Source organism: Cygnus olor, chromosome 6, assembly GCF_009769625.2.
Source record: "Cygnus olor isolate bCygOlo1 chromosome 6, bCygOlo1.pri.v2, whole genome shotgun sequence".
In the NCBI taxonomy this organism is placed as follows: domain Eukaryota; kingdom Metazoa; phylum Chordata; class Aves; order Anseriformes; family Anatidae; genus Cygnus; species Cygnus olor.
The window spans coordinates 13,834,047-13,853,882 of NC_049174.1; the positions used below are offsets into that span (position 1 = coordinate 13,834,047).

The following is a 19,836-nucleotide window of genomic DNA, read 5'->3' on the forward strand; positions in this document are numbered from 1 at the left end:
GCTACATAGGAGAGTGGAGGTCAGAATTAATAATGTGATTTGTGCTTGTGACATGCTGAAGAACATGACAGGTGCACAAAGGAATGACAAGAAGTCTTGGTACATTTTGATACTTTATGATGTTCCTGAGCTAAGGCATACAGCATCAGATTGATTTAATGATTAGCGTATCCTTAACTTACAGTTTCCTTGACTTTTTAAGAAAAGTTAGGCTTTAAAACTTCAGTACAATAAGCTTAGATACGTAGCACAGACCAGTTTTGTTTACTAGTTAAATATTTCAAGTATTATTACTTATGAATAAAACCAACATGAATTATCCAGGTCTGATTATAATCATAAATGCTCTTCAACCAGAAATGCTGGAGGAGTAGCAACATTTCTACATTAGTTGGGATGGAGAATTGCTTTTATTTTTGCTTGCTTGCTTTTAAAGAAAATAAGATGACTTATGCTAAGTTCACTGAAATTTATTATTTAGAAAAGCAAATTTATAAAACATTTTGTACAGTGAAGTTATCACACAGAAAATAAGCTTTTTCTGAAGACTTTATAATTATATTATAAAAATCCAGTGCAAGCTGTTAGACTTTGCTTGCAGCTTTTGTGTATCAAGCAGTACTAATCTGCATATTTAATGGCTCCAAATCACTGTAATGTATTCTATGTACTCAAATGTAAAGACATTATCTTCTCTTCTAGAAAGAAAAGGTAGGAATAGCTCCAGTAAGTTACTTTGTGAGGGAAAGAACAAGGTAGACTTTCTGAAGAAAGGCATCTCATTTAGATAAGAACTTTGCCAAATTCAAAAGCAACTGAAGAAAGCATTCACTGCTTGCTTCTGAAAAAAAAAAACTTAATAGTCTAGGACCCCTGAAACATGGTACACCCTGCAGCCACAAGCAATACATCCTTGACAAAAGTAGCTCCCAGCGGAAAAGAGGATCATGGCAGGAATGGCATGTTTTCAAGTATCTGTGCATAATTCACACAGGGCTTTAAATTTCAGCATAAAAGGACAATGAATTGGGCTCAACACTTCAATCAGAAGTACTGTATACATGAAACAAGACAGTGGAATAACAGAGTAATACTGATCCGTGTTGCTAAAGTGACGTGCTGTTGCATTTTAAGTTACTCCAAACTTCCGTGCAATACACGCTTGCACTTGTACAATGGCAACAGAGCAGTTGAGCCTGGAGATGACAGAGCAGCCTGGGTTGCTGAATGCCAGCTCAAAAACAGATTGAACACTGATTTTCCCTCAAGCGTGAGCTGTCCACAGCACAGCGTTGTGAGCACAAAGTGAGTCCAGCTTCTAACAGAAAGAGAAATGAGCTTTCCATTTGCCACATCCTCTCTCAGCAAATAACCCTTTTTCTGTTTAAATGGTTATAATTTTCAACAGCAATACTGGAACTTAAAGAAAAACCCAACCAGAACAACTTCAGGGGCAGCTAGACTTGACCTGGACTGAAATGCGTGTCCCCTCTGTGCATGAATCCCTGCTGCTGTATCCAGCTCCAACAGCCACAAGCGCCATCGAGTCTAGAAATCACAAGTGCAAGGACCTGGGGAGCTAAACACAACCTGAAAAAAAGTTTGAACAGTTCTTTCTGCTGCAGCCTGAACCATCTTATGTCTTTGTAGCAATCAAACAGGAACTGTTTACCATATGAAAGCAAATATTAGTTCTGTTGTTACGGCTGTTTGGACATCTGATAGCCTCAGGCAACCCAAAGGGACCCCAACAACAACAGCTCAACTTAAAAGCCAAAGGGCAGATACCTTTGAAGTAAGAGATGACACAGAAACAGGAGCAGACCTTGAAGTTCGGACTGATGGAAAGAACCTGAGCACTTCAGAGGATTTTTAATTCATCCTCACAACACTCTGGAAGGCAGAATAGGCATGGCTGATCACCAGTGGTGCTAAATGCCAGAGAACCTAATGGCAAAACCTTCTTCCCACAAACTCCTCCTCTAGGGAAAAGGCAACTCAGCTCAGAGGGGCTCAGGGCTGTGGCAAGTGACACGGGAATGACTTTTGTTGGGTTCTTGATTAGCTTGCAGAGAGCATAAGTTGTTAACCTTTTGTAAGCTGATTAAGTTCTATGTATTTAAAAAAAAAATGCTCCACTAAAGCTACGTGATTGAACATCTCTGTAAAAGAAAGCATTAGCTGTTTACTGAGAGGATCCTACTGCACAGGTAAGGCTGAGATGCACAGGAAAGGATTGCACCCTGCCACTTCAGAGAAAGCATGCTTTTCTGAGCAACTGGTGCTTTTCAGTGCTGAAAAGATTTAAGCATGTATAAACAGCTTTATGTGAGTGTAAAAGCTGTTATGTGTTACATGTTTTCACAGCTGTTCTAGGGACATAGAGTTGTCATTCCCCTTTAAATCAAAAATTAGTAAGAACTGTGCGCCCAAGAACTGTAACAGTGAGACCATTATTTGTCATCAGTATTTTGTAGTTTATTGCTGCAGACAGCGCCTTCAATCTTTGGTCAACAAACTCCTGTAAATTCCTTGACTACTTTTAGAAGATCCTAAAAAAAAATTACTGAAGAGCTAGCTTACTGTCTGCATTGGAAAAGTTTTCAGAGTCCACAAAGCAAGAAAAGGAAACTATAGGCCATAATTTGGATTATAAACTGGTTGGCATTTCTGACACTAGCAGAGATGTTGACTTTTGTGTTATTGAATGGACAGAAAATTCTTGTGTTTTTCTGTTGCTATTTTTCATAGATATAAAACTGAAACGCACCAAGGACTGCTGCTGGTTTTCCTCCTGGATTCACTTCAGATTTATTTATAGCAGGGCTTTCCACCTTTATCTGCAAATGTCACAATTGAGCCAGTGACTTTATATAGTTGCCTGGTTTAATAACTACGGCAGATATGGCACACGTTCTGCTTCTGCCCCTCTCTGAAAATAAACAAAACTAATCAGGTCTAAAAACTAGTTTATATCTCACTGTTCATAGCAAATAGAAAGAGTTGGGCACAGATAACCTAATTTTCACCTGTTTCTGCTTACTGCATATACACTAACTCAATTTAGATTGATCAGCTAATGTTTGCAGACTTACTACAGAGGCACAAGGGTACCACATCCATTCAGCTTATTTTTTTAAAAAAGGCACACCGAGATGAAATGTTGTTCACGCTCCTTTTTTAATTTTATTTTAGCTCTTTGTTTATCTCTTCACTTCAAAGCACTTCCAATATGAGGAACAGTTTCAGTGTGACAACTTTGTAAAATTAAAATAGAAAAAATGTGCCAGCATCAATCTGCTTTACATTGGAAAGCACAACAGCCTTGAGACAGAAACGACGACTTATGAGAGTGAGCTATAATGAACCCAGAAGTGCTATGTGCAGTAGGAAAAATGTATTAGACTAGAGGCTGAATGCTCCTGACACAATTTGTCTTCCTCAATAGGAGCCTCCTGTTCCCCAGTCACAGTGTACGGTGAAGTTCAACTCCAAAAGCAAGGGAAAGTCATCAATACGAAGCCACACAATTCTGTTTGCTGGCATTTCTTATTTGAATTGAGGCTGCCTGAACGGACAGAAGTGCAGCACAGAATGAAGCTGAGTCCGCAGGAGGCCTCCCCCACGGGCAGCACAGCCCCGCCAGCCCCCTGCAGCTGGTCCTGGAGGCTGGACAGGAGGCTGGCAGCAAGGCCAAGAAGCAGTGCTGGCATGAGGGGCCAGGTGGCAGCCCCCTCCCAGCCCCACAGGAGGTGGGCAGCAGAGCGACAGCCCAGGGGGGCTCCGAGCCTGCGAACAGACTCCCCGCTCCCACATCAAGGCAAGACAAGCACAGAACTAAATGTAGTATTTCAGAGGGAGGTTAGAGATACCAATAGTATCTGTAAAAAAAAAAAAAACAAAAAACAGTGGTAGGTGCCTGGGAAGCTGAGCCCTAAAATTTCAGTGATGTTGGAAAATAAGTTTCACTCTCTAACGAGTTATATTCTGACTCCTTTGAACAGACACTTTTCCATTATCTGAATATATTCAACTGATTTCTGTTCTTTTTACAACAATGTATCTGGGGTGCAACCTTAATTCTCTTACAAGACACTGTCAGCAAAGGGCACCGCATGAACGCATATATCCTATATATGCTGCTAAGCGGGCAGCATCACCTCGTATTGCTTTCCAAAGACATGCTTCCCCACTAAAAAGAGCTGGTGGTACACTCAGCACAGAGACATCCCTCTGCCTTCTGCTTGAATAAAACTATTTTTGTTCCCCTAGGAACTGGTGAGTGCTATGAACTTGCTTTCTAACTCTTATTTGTACCATTATGTTATTTACCAGAAGTCTAAATTTATTATTTCAACTATTTAAAAAGCAAAGGAAACAGATTATAAATTGCATGTGTCAAATCTTCTCATTTGATTTTTGCACTGCAAACTAAATAGATGTATTTGCAACCCACAGTTGCCAATCAGCCCTAAATATTCATGAAATACTGGCAGCAGTGGAATGGAAAGCTGGACCTGAAGCAATCTCACAAATTATAAAGAAAAACATTGAAGTATTTTTGTGGTCACCCTGATAATTATATCACTAATAAACTATTAATATCAAATAATTTAACAAAAATTAAATTACAGTAAACCTGAAACCTTCATGTTAGACCTGTGCTTAGAAGGTAACTGGCACTAGACTGTACAGAAATAATTTTAATGTAACTAATATCTATAATTTGGTGTTTTATATACTTCTTATAGTATTATGAATGTATAATTGGCAGCAGATTCAGTTCCCAAAAGTGTTACAATCTGTTGGCATAGTGCCATACTTTAAAAAAATTACATTTATTTACAGGAGCACGCATCTGGTTCTAATGAACTTGCTTTACCTGCTAATATCAGTGTTTGCATGACTGGTGACATTAACAGAATAGCATCATCAATGTGCCTCTCAAAACAGCCATTTGAAAACGACAACTACACGCAAGCTAGACATTGAAAGGTAAAAAGGCAGAAAATTGTAGCCAGGCATTAAGTGATCATTTGGTTCTGTGTTTTGTAAACCCAAGGATAGCTTTGTTATTATTAACATGGTAATCCTTAACTTGAAAGTATTTCTACTGATGATGGGTTCTTGCTATGTTCTCATGTGCTTTAAAGAAAAAAAAAAAGTTGCTTGCTGTGTGTTAACTAGACTATCAATCTGACCATAACAAATTATCCACCACAAAGCACTCTTGCTGGCTGTTTGGATACATATATAAGGGGTAATCCAGGCAATTTCCCTTCTCTTCTGCATGACAGGATGGAGTGCTTCCCATTTTCACAGGGGATCAAAGACAGACAGGACGGACCAAAGATTGTGGTGGAGCCACCTTCTTTTATCCCAACAATTAGTTCCGCTATTTACTAGTTTACAGGGTAATTTCTAAATAATATTAAAAAGTATTTCTACTGTAGAAACTTTTCTAATCCTTGGTGACTCACTCTGTTCCTCTGAGCCTCCCTGGTAGGAACTTGGGGAGGTAATATATGCCCATTATGCTCTTTTACATTTTTTTCCACTAGAAGCAAAGTAGTTCCTGGTTTGAGCTGTTCTTCCCACTGCGCAGCACACTGCCTCCATCATCAATATTTTCCGGATATCTTTTGTAGAATATTCTTCCCTCAGAGATAGAGTTACTGTATTCACTCTGTCAAATGGAAATCTGAGAGCATCAGGAAGGCACACACTTCGCATGAAGGAAACGCATATACATTTATCCACATAATGTACATTAGCCCCATCAGTTTCATAGCTGCTAAAAAAATCTTCATCACCACCAATAATTAAGAAACAGCACATCTTTGCAGAAGCACACAGAAACACCTGATGCCTCTGCAGCTACTGCCGATGCCTCACAGATCTAAGGATTCCTGTGCTTTTAAACCCAAAACAGTGTTAAGAAATTCTTTGGCTAAAGGGAATATCCATACAAGAATTTGGTGACAAATCTGTTTGCAATCTCAGGACTGCAGCATTTCACAGACGTGATTTATTTAGATTATTTATTTTTAGATGAAACACCCATACTTTGGCTACATCTTTTGAAACCAAATAGGAGATACGTTTCTTCCAGCTGATAGAGTTTCTTATTCTTTGTGACTTGAAATCCATTTAATCTGTGGGTTTCTGTTCCCTGGCCTCTCCTCCTTTTAACATCCATGCAACCTCTCAGAAGTGTTTTATAAGATTCCCCTCAGAATACGCCTCTCCTGCATTAGAAGCAGACTTCATCAGGGCTCTTAGGAAAGGCATCCTAAGATGAGGATGCAATGAAGAGCAATTGGCCCGTGCTCAGCAGCACTGCCAGCAGAACCCACTTTACCCCCCAAACAATGGGGTAAAGTCCCAATCTTCTGTCTGATTCCCAGCCTGCTGCCGGACAGCCAAAGATTCCTGCAGATTACTGCAGAATGGCATGGTGGGGGGTGGAAGCAGAAGGGGAGTGGAACTGAGCTCCAGATTTAGAAGCCTTTGCCATGTTTCTTAGACTGAGGTGAGGCCAGCTGAAAGGGAGGGCTTCCCTTTTGTTTCTTGTGAAGCTAGGTACACTGTGAAATTGATTGCACTTGGTAATTCCAAAAAAGCAGAAGAAAGGAAAAGGAGGTGGCCATTTTATCTCCACAGGTATTAAATGCATAATCTTTGCAGATGTACCACTACTTAGCTCAATGGAGCAAGCAAGCCACCAAAAACTCGGTAACTCTTTTATTTGAAGTCCAAGTTCACGATGCCTTACTTAAGCCAGTTGTTAAATAGACAATATAGTCTCTCCAACCAGGAGAGTATCTGTAAGACACCACAGTGTGCTCTCAGCCCAGTTGCACTACATGCTGCGGCTCAAACACAGCACATACCATATTATGAGCATTCCTTGGGACTAGTGCAAGCAAGAAGGCTGTTTTACTTGCATTATTGAGACAGAAGCTTGGGGATCCATATGTTCTACCCGAAACCCAGATTAAACCAAGGCAATATTTATTAGTAGTATGTTAAAAATAAAGAACTGAATAAATCACAAACCAATACCCATCTTGGTTCCCAAGCAATAAAAAAAAAAAAAATCAATCTTTGGGAGCAACTGTTCTTATGTACGATCACTCTTGAGTCCAAAATTTTTTGGTTTCTTGTTTTTAATAATATTGTTTGGGATATGTAAAACCTTGAACTTGCAAATACACTTTAGAATCTGGAATACAATATAAGAACAACAGTGCCAGATCAGACCACAAGCATGCCCCTCTTTGGGTGTTCAGCACCAGCACACCAGGGTGCCTCGCAAACAGGCGGTTGTTGTTCCTGATCATACAGAGGAACAGGGACAAAAATTTGCTTTTGCAGCAACTCATCAGCATTTATTCTAGTTCTAATCACTTCCTTTTTATCAGACAAAAAAGGAAGTTGAGATGCTCATTCTAGATCTTGAATCTCGCTGAATCACCCTTACCATTTTAATCTATATTCGCAGTGGCCTCAGCTTTCTATTCCCAACTCCAACATACCAAACACACGCAACACCCGAAGTGCACAGCACACGGAAGCATTAGAATATTCCTCCCTTCATTCCAGTTGTCACCATAAGAAAGTACTTCGAAGAGTATGGAGTAAATCAGGACCTACTGCCATTAAAAAAAACACAATTGTGAATTTGCATGTTTCAAAAATGATGATCTGCAAAACCTGTATATTCAGATTAGTTGAGACACCATCTACACAGGAAAACAAATCCTTGGATAACGTCTTTCCAACAGGTAACTTAAGTACCTAATGGGCCCCTTCTACCAAAAAAGGTGTGTAAGTTACTATCAACACTAAGAGAAACACAGCCACTGGCCTCATTTTCAGAAACACAAAAATATTAACTAGAACAAGAGCACAACCTCACAAATCTGTGCACTGCAAGATGATGTATTAAAAAAAAAAAATCAAAAATGAGTTTTTTCTTAATGTCACAGCAACATTTGGGCCTAACTAGGTATCAAAGATATCTGCCATTATTCCCAGTTGTCCCCCGGGTTACTGTGCTCTCAGAAGATGGTATTTATATATTTAATGGTCTGTATTTCAATAGGACGCTGACTGAGAACCGATTTTATTTTAGCTAAATGTTTCTAGAGCTTGACAGTAAATGATATATATGCATGAGCCATGTTGACTGCCATCTTCCACTTTTAATTTGACTGTCAGACATACAAGTAACTTGCTAATGTTTCCTTCCAATTTCAGTGCAAGGAGCCTGTTGCATAAGCTGCCTGCTAAAAGCTGTTCCAGATGGAATGACAGTATTTTGTAGGACCCCAAAGATGTAGCTATAAGAGATGAATATGTGTCAGCAGCATTGAAAGCATGACCTTTTTTCCTTTTTTGTCAGCAGTTCTTATTTCCACCCTATAATTTCTCCACATTCTTTGTAAGATAGGCCACGTGGGAAAAAGAAAGAGTTTAAGTCTTACAGCCATCTTCCATCATCTGCAGTCACATCTACCTGACTACACAAGGCAGAGGACAAAGGAGGAAGGTTTATAAACAATCAGGCATCTTTGAAATGACAGTCAAGGCCCAAAATTTATTTTAAAAAGAAATCAAAACTCAGCCCCCTACTAACATAAGCTCCAGAATGATGGAGAACTTTGATGGCTTTCATAATAGATACTTTCTCTCATGAATATTCACTGAAAAGCCTGCATTCCTCTCACTGGAAACAAGCTTTAGAAAGCAACACATTAACAATGAATAACATTTTACTGATTGTACCGTTATTACTGATAATTTATATAGTATATTAACGTCACAGAACAGTCATCATTAAGTCTTATTAAAAGAAATCACAAAGTCTACTTATCCTTCTCGAATAAAAATATGTAAATTACACCCACCGCTCACCTTGCACAATACAGGTAAAACAATACACTTGTTCTGAAGGGTAAGCTGTGCAAGGAAGCACAAAGAAGTCTTTTTCCCCCGCACATACCTCTTTGCGCACGCAAAAAAGGAAATTACCACAGGGCACTTCTGTCCTGTTTCAGATGATCAATTCAGTGCTCTGAAGCATTACAAATATTTCGTTTAGATTTCTTAGTTTTTCCTCTACAATATACAGTAATTTCCTTTTGATGCCGAATGCCACAGTACACGCTACAAAGGCAGTGGAGGGAAAGCAGCGCAGGGTGGAAAAACAACAGAGAGACTCAAGGAGGAATGGCTTTTGTTAATTTGACAGCCCTCAGCTAGCTGCATAGCGGGATTTATAAAAGGTTCAAGGAGGCGCGGTTTGCTGCGGCGTAAGGCTGCCACGCAGCTCCGGTTTGTGCAGCGCCTCGCCCCAACAACTTCAGAGCTCCCTCGCTGCAGATGTCCCTCTGATCAGCTAATCAGACATCAAGAGTGATGCGCTGGCAGGCTCTTGTGCTGATGAGAAGTCGCACAGCATAAACAGGCACATGGTAGTTGCTTTAAAAACTGGATTCACCCAGATCAGAATTGCCTTTCAAAACCCGGCACTGTTCAGAACTTCCCAGGTGAATGACAGAAAGTTCTTTTCAGTCTCCCCAAATCTGCGGTTCGGTTCTACACAGCAGTATTTCAAAAGCAGGAGTTAAATTATTAATGGCAAAACTTCACAAGAAAATAAGTAAATGCCTTCCAGAACTTAAAAACCTCCCTGCTCTGAAAGACAGGCTGAGACCACATCACTTCGGTGAAATGGTCTTGTCTCTACCCTGCAACAAGCACTGTAACACCTAAGATGCGTTTCCACTCCTACTTCATTTGTTGCCAAATTATAACACATCAAAAGCATTGGATTTCAGGCATTACAGGTGCACCGTCCTTCTAGCACTGCTTTCTGACACATTACTGAATTTCCCACCACGGCTGGTTTCCTTCACAGCCCACCTCCCTGTACCACCTCACCACAGGACACTTTCCTATTGAGGTTCTGGCACGTGCAAAGGGGACAGAAATTAAACCTGCCTGACCCCGTCAGGGTGGGTAAACACAGCGGACAGAAGTTCTCTCCCCAACAGACTGATGATACGACCCCATTGCAATGCAGCCTCCCAGCTCAGGAAGCATTATGAACAGCCCGAGGTACAAACCCACAACCACTGCTCCAGCGCTGAGCCCTCCAGCACTGAGCAAAAAGAGACCTTTCGTGCCCTGCCTTGCTTTTAAACAACCTGATTAGATGAAACAACATTTTTCGCTTTTACTTACCATGAAACACCCAAACATTTTGAAAGTACTATTGATAACCTTTACCTTGAAACCAAGCTCTGATTGTAGTATGACTTCATGTTTATATACGTACATAAAACAGCATGCAAAAGGAACAAGCCGTGGAGCTCCATCCTTACACACGCTCACATTATGTTAATCCACAGACTCTTTATCAGAAAGGGTAATATGTTACAAACACAATTAATGGCCAGAAGAACCAGGGGAGGTTTCGACCCTTTTTAACAAGGGCTTGAAACATAAAAATGTTCTGATTATATATGAACCTTATATAAAATTGCAAATTATATGTCCACAATGCATAAAATACAGTCAATTTCAAGTCACGTTTAGGTAAAAATGGAAACTGGACAGAGCTGCTGGAGCAGCTCTTCAATTGATCCTACATCTCATTGTATCCTTAAGTATGGATAAATGCAATTTAATCAGCCATTCCTATTGATTAACTCCAAGTTAACCCAAGTATTTATTGAAGAAACATGCAACTATAGAAGAAAAGGAGGTCATACAGAATGTAGCAGCCCCATGATAATCAGCAGGTTAGCAAGAGGAGGTGAAATACTCATCCCTCCAAAATTAATGCAAAACTCCCATCAACTTAAAAGGGACCACACTCCTCAGTCTAAGACTTCATCCATCCTGAGTTTTAAGAGAGTGGAGAAGTCTGTCCCTGAGCAGAGAGAGACAGAGAGAGAGAAGCAAAGGTAACAGCTCCAGAAAGGGAAGTTCAGATGTTTTAATTATACCATGGTAATTACTACGGTTCAGTAGACTGAGGAAAAGCAGCAAAACGTGATCTCCTCCCTAGAAAGTTCAATAGCGAACCTAACCGCATGCCCCAAGCCAGGCGTGCCGCGGCCCATTGGCACCTGACTGGTGCCTGGGCAGCGGCCTCCAGCCTTGGCCTGGGCAGCCGGCACCAAAGCCCAGCTCCACTCCCCGCGGCACGCTGGGCTAGCGCTGAGGGAACGGCCGGAGGCAAAAGAAGGCTTCCTCCCTCCCAACGGCTTCAACCACCTCAGTCCCGCAGCGTGGCCTCACTCTGTGGGAGATCCCCAGGAGAAGGCTTCACGTCCGTTGCCAACCTGACAGCCTGAAGCCAGGACACTCGCAGCCAAAAAGCTGCTGGGCTGACACTTGGCTACTGCCAGAGCAAAGCTCAGAGTTTTGCAGAGGAGTGCATTACGCTAACTACTCTTCCCTGAAGTCCTCTCTGGGGAGGCAGGGAGGAAGTCTGCATTTCTGAAAGCCTGGCCAGGACACTACGATCGTAACTTGTCAGAAGAGGTTAACAGTCACCTTCATAAATTAACAAATTCACTAAGAAATACCTTTTCTTTGATAGCATATTTGGATTTTTGCTATCCCCCTTTTTCCCTGATTACAGTCTCTAGATTTTTCTGTGGCAGCTATCATGATAAGGAAGGAAAGGTCTGGATGAAATGAGAGACTCAAATTCTGTACCATCTGTTAAATGACTTCCAGTCTGAGAGAACAGATGCTGGACTTCATGATCAGATTTTGACTGATCTAGAAACATTTTGCTAATTGGGGCTAAAACTATAGCTGAGACAAAACAAGTGTCAGAGGAAAACGTGAAAGAATAGCTTAAACTCATCTCAAGCTCCCTGGTCACTCAAAAGACATGTCCTTTTGGTAATCATAATATGGCATGAGACTGCCTTCCCCTGAGAGAACGTACACCAGGACGACATCTGAGAAACGAGTATTATGAACTCGGATCAGATTCTACAAATACTGTGTACTGCTCAAATGGTTCGTCGGGTTCATCCAGTTCTCCTGAACCAGGCAGCAGTTTTCTTACCCCATTGCACATTTGTTGTTTTACTTGATGCATTACCCTACTGCACATCTGCCCTGCACTCACCTGGAGACAAACCAGTGTTGCCCTGATGTTCATATGACAATCACCTCTTAAAAACCTGACCCACCTACTGGGGTATCCATACACATCGTGTAAGACAGCATAACCAAGAGCATTTCTACGTAACACCAAACTAACAGTTCTGTAGTATCAAACACCAAAACGCCCAAAGTGCCAAGAACAATTAAGTGAATTATAGAACACAGATATAATTTTATATTTGAAACTAAGATAGCTATGGCATAAATAATACAAATACGTAGTTTTTACTGTGTATACTGAAGGTAGTTTACCCATAGTTCTGATTCTTCCAACTTGCATATGAATGTTCACAAGCAGCTTAATTAGAAAAAAACATGTGGCAAAGAAAATGTAATAATAGCTTTAATTTTTCAGCTGCAATATACAGAACAAAAGAAAATCTCTGAATACTCTTTTAAAGCTTGTGTGAAAGAGCACAGCTATGTTCAAAATGCAGCATTGTTTGTGCCATGTTTTTTCATTTGTCAAATATCAATTCTTCCTTGTGTTTTAAAACAATCTGTACTTAATTTAAGTTATTTAAGCTTTTTATGCTTCCCAATACATTATGCCAAAGCATATTTCAGTATGATTGACGATGAGAGTTTTAGAAATAGTACTGTTGCAAAAATAAGAGCTGGTGTAATGTGTTTTGCTGTAACAGATTTTCATTTTAACAATAAAAACTTTCAACCTTCTGGGACTTTTTTTCCCCACTTACGCAACATTTCAAAATCTGAGAACCTTCCTCACTCTTGTTAGCTGTCCAGCTTTTGCTGTTAACCCTACAGCTGACAGAGAGATGCTCTGTATTTTAGGCACAGAGGTTTCCTTTAGGCCTAGAGAAGTCTTGTGTACTGATACAACTCAGTAAAGCAGTGTGAGCCTTCAGCCTCCAGATACAACTGGAGTCCCCATATAATTGCATTAAAAGGACTTATGGCTGATAATATTAAAAACCAACTAAAACAAAACACAAAAAAACCTTTCTCTCCGTGATAGTCAACAACATAACATAAAATACTTTCTGGAATGAAACAATTTCACCATTTTGTTTTTTGTTCTAGTTATGAAATAACAGAATCAACACTAATCTGCTCACTTGACAGATTTCTCAACTTTGCAAACTTTTTTGCAACATTACAGAATTGTTCTTTGTACTTCAATTTATCAGACTAAGCCAGTATTTCTTGAATATGTAAGCACTGGCAGCATACACCTCAAGAAAAACCTCTTACCTCTCTGACAAATGACACAGCACATTGTTTAAGTGAAGCCCCTAAAACACCATAATGTACTTGGAGAGTCAAGAGCATTTTTAAATTGCACCACTCTGCAAATAACAGAAGACACTGTAAAACAGGATGCACACTAGACATTTGGATGTGCCCAAAGCTGACCAAAGAGAAAAAATGAACAGTTGACTAAAACCCTGTGTTGGTCTTCTGAATTCCAGTCAACACTGAGACCCATGAAACATCATTTAGATGCAAGTCACCTGACTTTTTTTTTTTTTTTTTTTTAAAAAAAACTTACCTCATTCTTGTGAAACTAACGGAATATATGGTCTTAAATGCAAGATCTTCAGCTGAACTGGTTCCCACCTCCAGCATTAGTTAGTTTTTTAGTTCACTCCTGCTGCTCCCCAATGTGCCAATACAGCTGTTTGTGGATTTTCACAGCATTAACAAACTATTATCAAGGCTGAAACATCTCCCCATACCAAATGAGGAAGCTGAGGTTTTGCTTTTTCCTTTTTGTTTGGGCGTGTGGAAGTAGGAATGATACAGATCAGTTCCAACAAGTGGGGACAGGGACCGAATCAGGGAAGGTAAAGGGGAAAAGCCAGATGTTTCACAAGGAAAGAATATGCAGGTGCATCTGCAACAATTAAACCACTGTTCATTTGGCATAAAGCAGTGCAGAAGCAGACCCAGCAGAGCTTTCTAGGCAAATATCAAATCTACCAAAAAGCTCTGTTCTGCTTGATACACATATGTATCCCCGCTGACACATTAACAGATTCAACAGAATTTCACGTTTCTGCATGTAGTAAAGGAACGCCTTTCCCATATGCAAACACAAAGCTTCAGGCCTTAAAAATGCAAAGTAAAGAATGTGGCCTAAGTGTCACCAACACAGTATCACTTTCAGAAGATCAGAAACAGCCTGCAATAATGTCCAATTAAGAGTTACTGCATCCCCACCAATTATGGGTTTGCTTCCATACTTACCAGTGACAATTTTGCACCTGAGTTTGTCCTCAGAAGGGAAGAGCAAGGTTGTAAAACAGACGTAAGAGAAAGAAGAGACCATGCAGGATAGTAGCAGCACATCAAAGGAAGGCAAAAATGTCATGGAAAAGGCAAGGGAAGCATAAAAAGGTTCAAGACTGGTGATGCATATTAAAAGTAAGTACATTTTTTCCCCACTAAGCAATGACAAACTGGACAATAAAATGCCAAACAAAGAAACAATTACTAAAAGCACAATGGTGTCTTATGTCGCTATTAAGCTTTATGTAAATACTGTACTGAGAAAAGTGAACTACTGTTAATTGACTGTATCATCTAAATGACTATATCACCCATTTTATGCAGAGGAAATTCTCTCCTTCACAGAAAACGAGTATGATGCTTCAGATCCAAACACATTTAGCTTATAAGACAGCTGCGTACCAACAGGTAAGAACAGTTTTTGCCCTAATAAAAAGATGAGTTAAGTGGACACTTACTGCTGCAACATGTTTGAGACTGTGGTCACTGGGATGAGAAGCACTTGGGTGAAAGTCAGCAGGGGGGCCCAAAGCTGGATCACTGCTCCTTCGTACCAGAAGCGGCATGCCTGAGAAAAAAAATGAACAGCAACAGGTCAACAGTACTGCAGGAAAACAAGGAAGAGCTCCATGTAGTTTAATAGAGAGGAGTACAGTGGTCAAATACAAGCTTCCCTGTGCCAATACCCATCTGGTGAATTACTGGATTTGATGGAATTGTGCTATTTAGGATGTGCTGAACTACAGACATTAGATGATTTCAAGCTCTGTTATACAGATTTTTATCCGTGACCTGATAAATTACATAAAAACTGCTGTCAAACAGGAGAAAAACACACGTTCTTGGAAAAAACAAAGATTTGCAGTTATGGGTAGCCACACGTATTATCAAGTTCTGAGACAGAAACCATACACTTGATATCAAGAATGACTGCAAACACCAAGAACTGCAATAGCATTGCTAGTTTCTACAACTGGCAGTGGCTATTTCACCAGACCAGAACAGACTCTAAAGCTTTTCACTCCACGCTAAGGACAGCTCTCATTGTGCAGTTTTGCATTAGGCCCTGCAAACTAGGGGCTCACAGTCTCAGTTCAACCGGTCCTTACTTTCTTCCTTCCAGAAGCCACACTGAGCAACTGCTGCTCTCTCCCATACCAATTATACAAGCCCATATTCAGCCTGTATGGAAAGTCACTTTGAAAACAATGCTATGACAATACATACGGTCATAAATTTTATTTCCATGAGGTCACAAGATGCACTTGTCTCTTGCACTACTACAAAGTAGCAGTATTACTACTTTGCCTTCCCAAACTAACGCATGTAAATGACAGACCAGGCACTGGTTTTTGGGTTGAAGGGCAGCTGAAGGACGAGTGGATAACTCCCTATGCCAATTTCACTTCGCATCTACGGCTTGAGCTGGCTCTGCAGAGGATATCAAGGGTATCAAGAGGAGAGTGGGAAGAAGTTTTATTCAGAGCAGATCTGCCTCCCACTGCTGACTGCCAGGATTCCCTGGGAACAGCGGCAGGCAGTTGTTCTGGAGAAGCCACACACTAAACAGCTTCCCCTTGCAGGCATTTCCAATTAGACTCACCAGCTACTTGTGCCTATTTGTGTGCTGCCTGGGAGCAACCCCAAAGATCAGTCAGCAGCTCCTGGTGACACAGCTGTCCCATTACCAGAACACACTGGTGCCATAAAACACTCCCTGAAAAAACTCCAGGTGGGGAGAGAGGGAAAACACCTTTAGTAATATGACAAAGGAAACTCGCATGTTATCCAAAATTAAACAAAAAATGCCTTTTTTCCAAGTCCCTCCAAAATAATTTGTCCCTAGGCGAATAAAAAGTGCAGAGAACATTGTTCTCAGACAATTTTTCAAATTTGCGAGTGAAAACAAGACTATAACTGACAGTTATAATATTAAATATAGTGGCTGGGACTGATGGCAGCCATAATCACTGGATCTATAATAGAAGTTTGAACATGCAATAAAGTTTCCTCATTAGAGAGGCACTTAACCATGCTGGAGCAACTGTACTACATTCAACCTCAGCAAAATTTTTGTCTTCACTGTAGTTACAACTGTAAGAAATCCAGGCACCTGATGCTGAGGAATGACCAGAAAAACTAATGTTCTTGCCCTTCCTCACGGTAAGCAACAGTTTTTATACCCAGGCAATTTCTCTGATCTCCACTTATGCAGGAAATCAATAAGAAAAGCAAAACAGCCTTAAATTTGTATCCTAGTATTGCAGGAATGCTCAAAAATCAGAAGGTGAAAATGTTTTTCTGGTCTGGGTGATCTTCGTCTTGGTATCACAAGTTACGCACATTTTCTTCAGAATCTTCTGGTGAAACAGACCAATCACAAGAAATGGCCATTTTGTGCGATTGTCCAAAGTTGTCAGTAGTCAAAAGGAAACCAAATCCCTCAACTCAAATGTTGCTCCTCTTCACATGGTTTGCTTTCCCTCTAAGCCCATGTGATAAGTGTTGAAGGCCCAGCTTGAATTGGTCCTTAAAACGACTAAAACCCAGAAGCCTCTTTAATGGCCTCTTTACAGATGAGGATTTTTTTTCTCCTCCTTCCTTATCAAAGCCCGAGCTCTGTCTAGTTGCTGGCACTTTATCCTTCTGGGCCCAACACTGCAAACGCATACAAATGTCTATTTCTATTCTAAAATGGCTCCATCCTTCCAAATTTAGGTGGTCAAATTTTAAGAACTCTCTTCTACAATACACACCAGAGATGAATAACATCTTTAACCAATATTTTAATTACACATGCAATTTAATGCCATTATTCATTTTCTGACTTCAATACTTAGAATAACATTTTCTGCATAATGTTCAGCTAAACAAATGGCTTCCCTGGACACAAACCCCATGCACAACTCTGGACCCCTCTAACTCCACTCCTGGTGCACTGCTTGCAATCCTGCTATCCCCTCAGATGGGGTTCAGTGAAGCTCCCCTCTATTCCTCCCCTCCTTCCTTTCAAGCCAGGGCTGCTTCACCAGTGGCAGAGGTTCCACAAAACAAGGCAATTGATCAGTTCCTTGCCCATGAAAATACAGACATGGGCCAACAGCACTCATCTGCAAACTCCAGTTTGTTCCTCACGATTTCCATGTTCCAGTTCACCATTAAAAAAAAAAAAAAAAACTCTTCACCAATTCAATATTATTTTATACAGCCTTGCCTCTCCTTATATGCAAAATGTTGCCCAGCATGACTTTGCTTTTTCTTACAGTGCTGTTAGACAGCTTTAGGTTTTTGGGCCGTGTGTCTTCCTAAGTACGCCAGTTTTGCCCTGTTAACATGTGACTCATTCCAAATCTCAGCAAAAGCAGTATGTTGTTCTTTTGTGTGTAATTCATCACATCTTTGCCTTTCAGGATGGATTATTTAGTGGTACAACAGTGACTTTAATATCAGTATAGCAAAGTATGATTACCATATATCAGCAGTGTCACTGAGCATTATAGATACCTTCCCCCTTCTGTGGTGAGTAGTGCTCATACAGAGAAAGAGCAGACCTGTATTTAATAAAACATTTTAAAAACTATAAGCATCAATGTAATTATGTACTCAGTTTTTTATTAGGGTAAGTCAAACACCCATACAGCAAGTGATTCCATCACACTGTACTAACAAAAAAAACAACCTCAAACCAATACCTCAGCTTTAGGTTAATCAAATAATGTCCAGCTGTACATTAGCAGTCCCATTTAGCAGTTCCAGTTTAGTTAGATATACAAACATTTTACTATTTGCATATAAAAGCTAAAGCCAAAAAGCGTTGGATTTTAAGATACTTCTTCAGTACAATAAATACTTACTCTTTAAAATCATTCTTTCCCTGTATGAACAAAGGGTGTCTGGTGACCTGCATCCAATTTTTAGTCATTCTTCAATACAGCTGTTTGAAAACAGATCTTGAGACACTTGTATCATTCAGCATAATATAATCTCCAAATCCTTTTCATATAAACATGAACTCTGCAGAGAAATGCTCTTGCTGAACTACCAGAAAGCCAGTTGCATTGGCATTTTATTTTTAGCTTTCACAACTGAATAAGCCATATACCAAATTCAAATACAGTGCTGCTTATACTCTCAAAGCCATCATCCCGACCACTCTTCTCATTTCTTCCTTCTCCCATGGGGAGAAATGAAGAGTAACTCAGTTTAAAAAAAATAAATCCCTGCAGTCAACTAGAAGACAGGAAATAAATACACGGTGTAAAATAATAAGCCTTTAAAATACCCTCACATGCTTCCAAAACCAGTTCAGCGCCATACCCATTCTGCAACATCAGTCACCAGCAGTGACCATGAGAAACTTCTTTCCAATTCAGTAAAAGACCACAGAACCATAACCAACATACCGTGAGAAATATTTAATCACGGCCCAATTTATAAAAAAAAAAAAGAGTTGATTCTTGCAATTAAATTAAGCTAGGACAAAAGCAGACACTGATTTGGTTATTCTTTCAGGAGTCCCATAAAAACACAGTAACTGGCTATTAACCTGAAAGCCCAAAGCATAGCATGGGAGCAAAAGTTGCATTTACCTTCTATGTGTTACCCTAAAGAAGTCTTTTCAGGAAGGTCACTGGAGGGGACCTTAATCAAAAATGTACAATTCAACTCCTATGCAATTCCAGCTCACACCATTGGCTGGGCATGCAATGCTGCACTGTGACAGAAGCAGTACTAACATTTGCCACAAGATTTGTATAGTGAATAACAAACTGCACACATAGATAAGCACCCTGACAACACGCACCACACACATGGCCCATGCCTACCATACACATACCTTTAATTTGTTTGTCACTGTCCTCCTTAGACATGAGCTAAAGGTAATGGAAAACCATCACTCATACCATTTATTATAGACACTACAGAGAAGTTTACTTAGGAGATACTCCCATCTGCTTTCTTTTGTCAAGAAACAATGTTTTCTTTTCCTTATTGCTTTCCTTTTGTTGTATTGCGTTTCTGCAGTATTCTACCCATGCTCTGGCGTTTGGGCTGAACATTTATAATAACCATTGTGGGCTAAGACAGAAAAAGTATTTCTTTTCCCTGAACGATGAAACACAGAAAACACGCTCCTTTCTGCATACCAAGTTGATCATACAGACACGCTATTTATAAGCACTGCTGTTTTATTGCAGAGCAGCACTTTGTACTTTAAACTTTGGAACTTGGTTTAAAAAACTAGTTATCCTCATCTTGCTGCATTGCAGCAGTAAGTTGCAGACAGCGGAGATTCAAACACATGAGCCAAATTAAAATTTTATTCTCATGACAACAGCTTTTAACCTCAATTACTTCAGGGGACATTTCCCCCCTTTTCAA

At 40.2% G+C, this 19,836-nt stretch overlaps 1 protein-coding gene across 3 annotated transcripts in view; it reads right to left on the reverse strand.

Moving 5' to 3' along the window:
• PARD3B (par-3 family cell polarity regulator beta) overlaps positions 1-19,836 on the reverse strand; it is a 401,278-nt gene that overhangs the window by 252,078 nt on the left and 129,364 nt on the right. For all 3 annotated transcript variants that reach the window (XM_040560832.1, XM_040560833.1, XM_040560834.1), the window contains exon 4: positions 14,913-15,022. In XM_040560832.1, the coding sequence (XP_040416766.1) occupies positions 14,913-15,022 (110 nt within the window). The remainder of the gene's footprint in view (positions 1-14,912; positions 15,023-19,836) is intronic.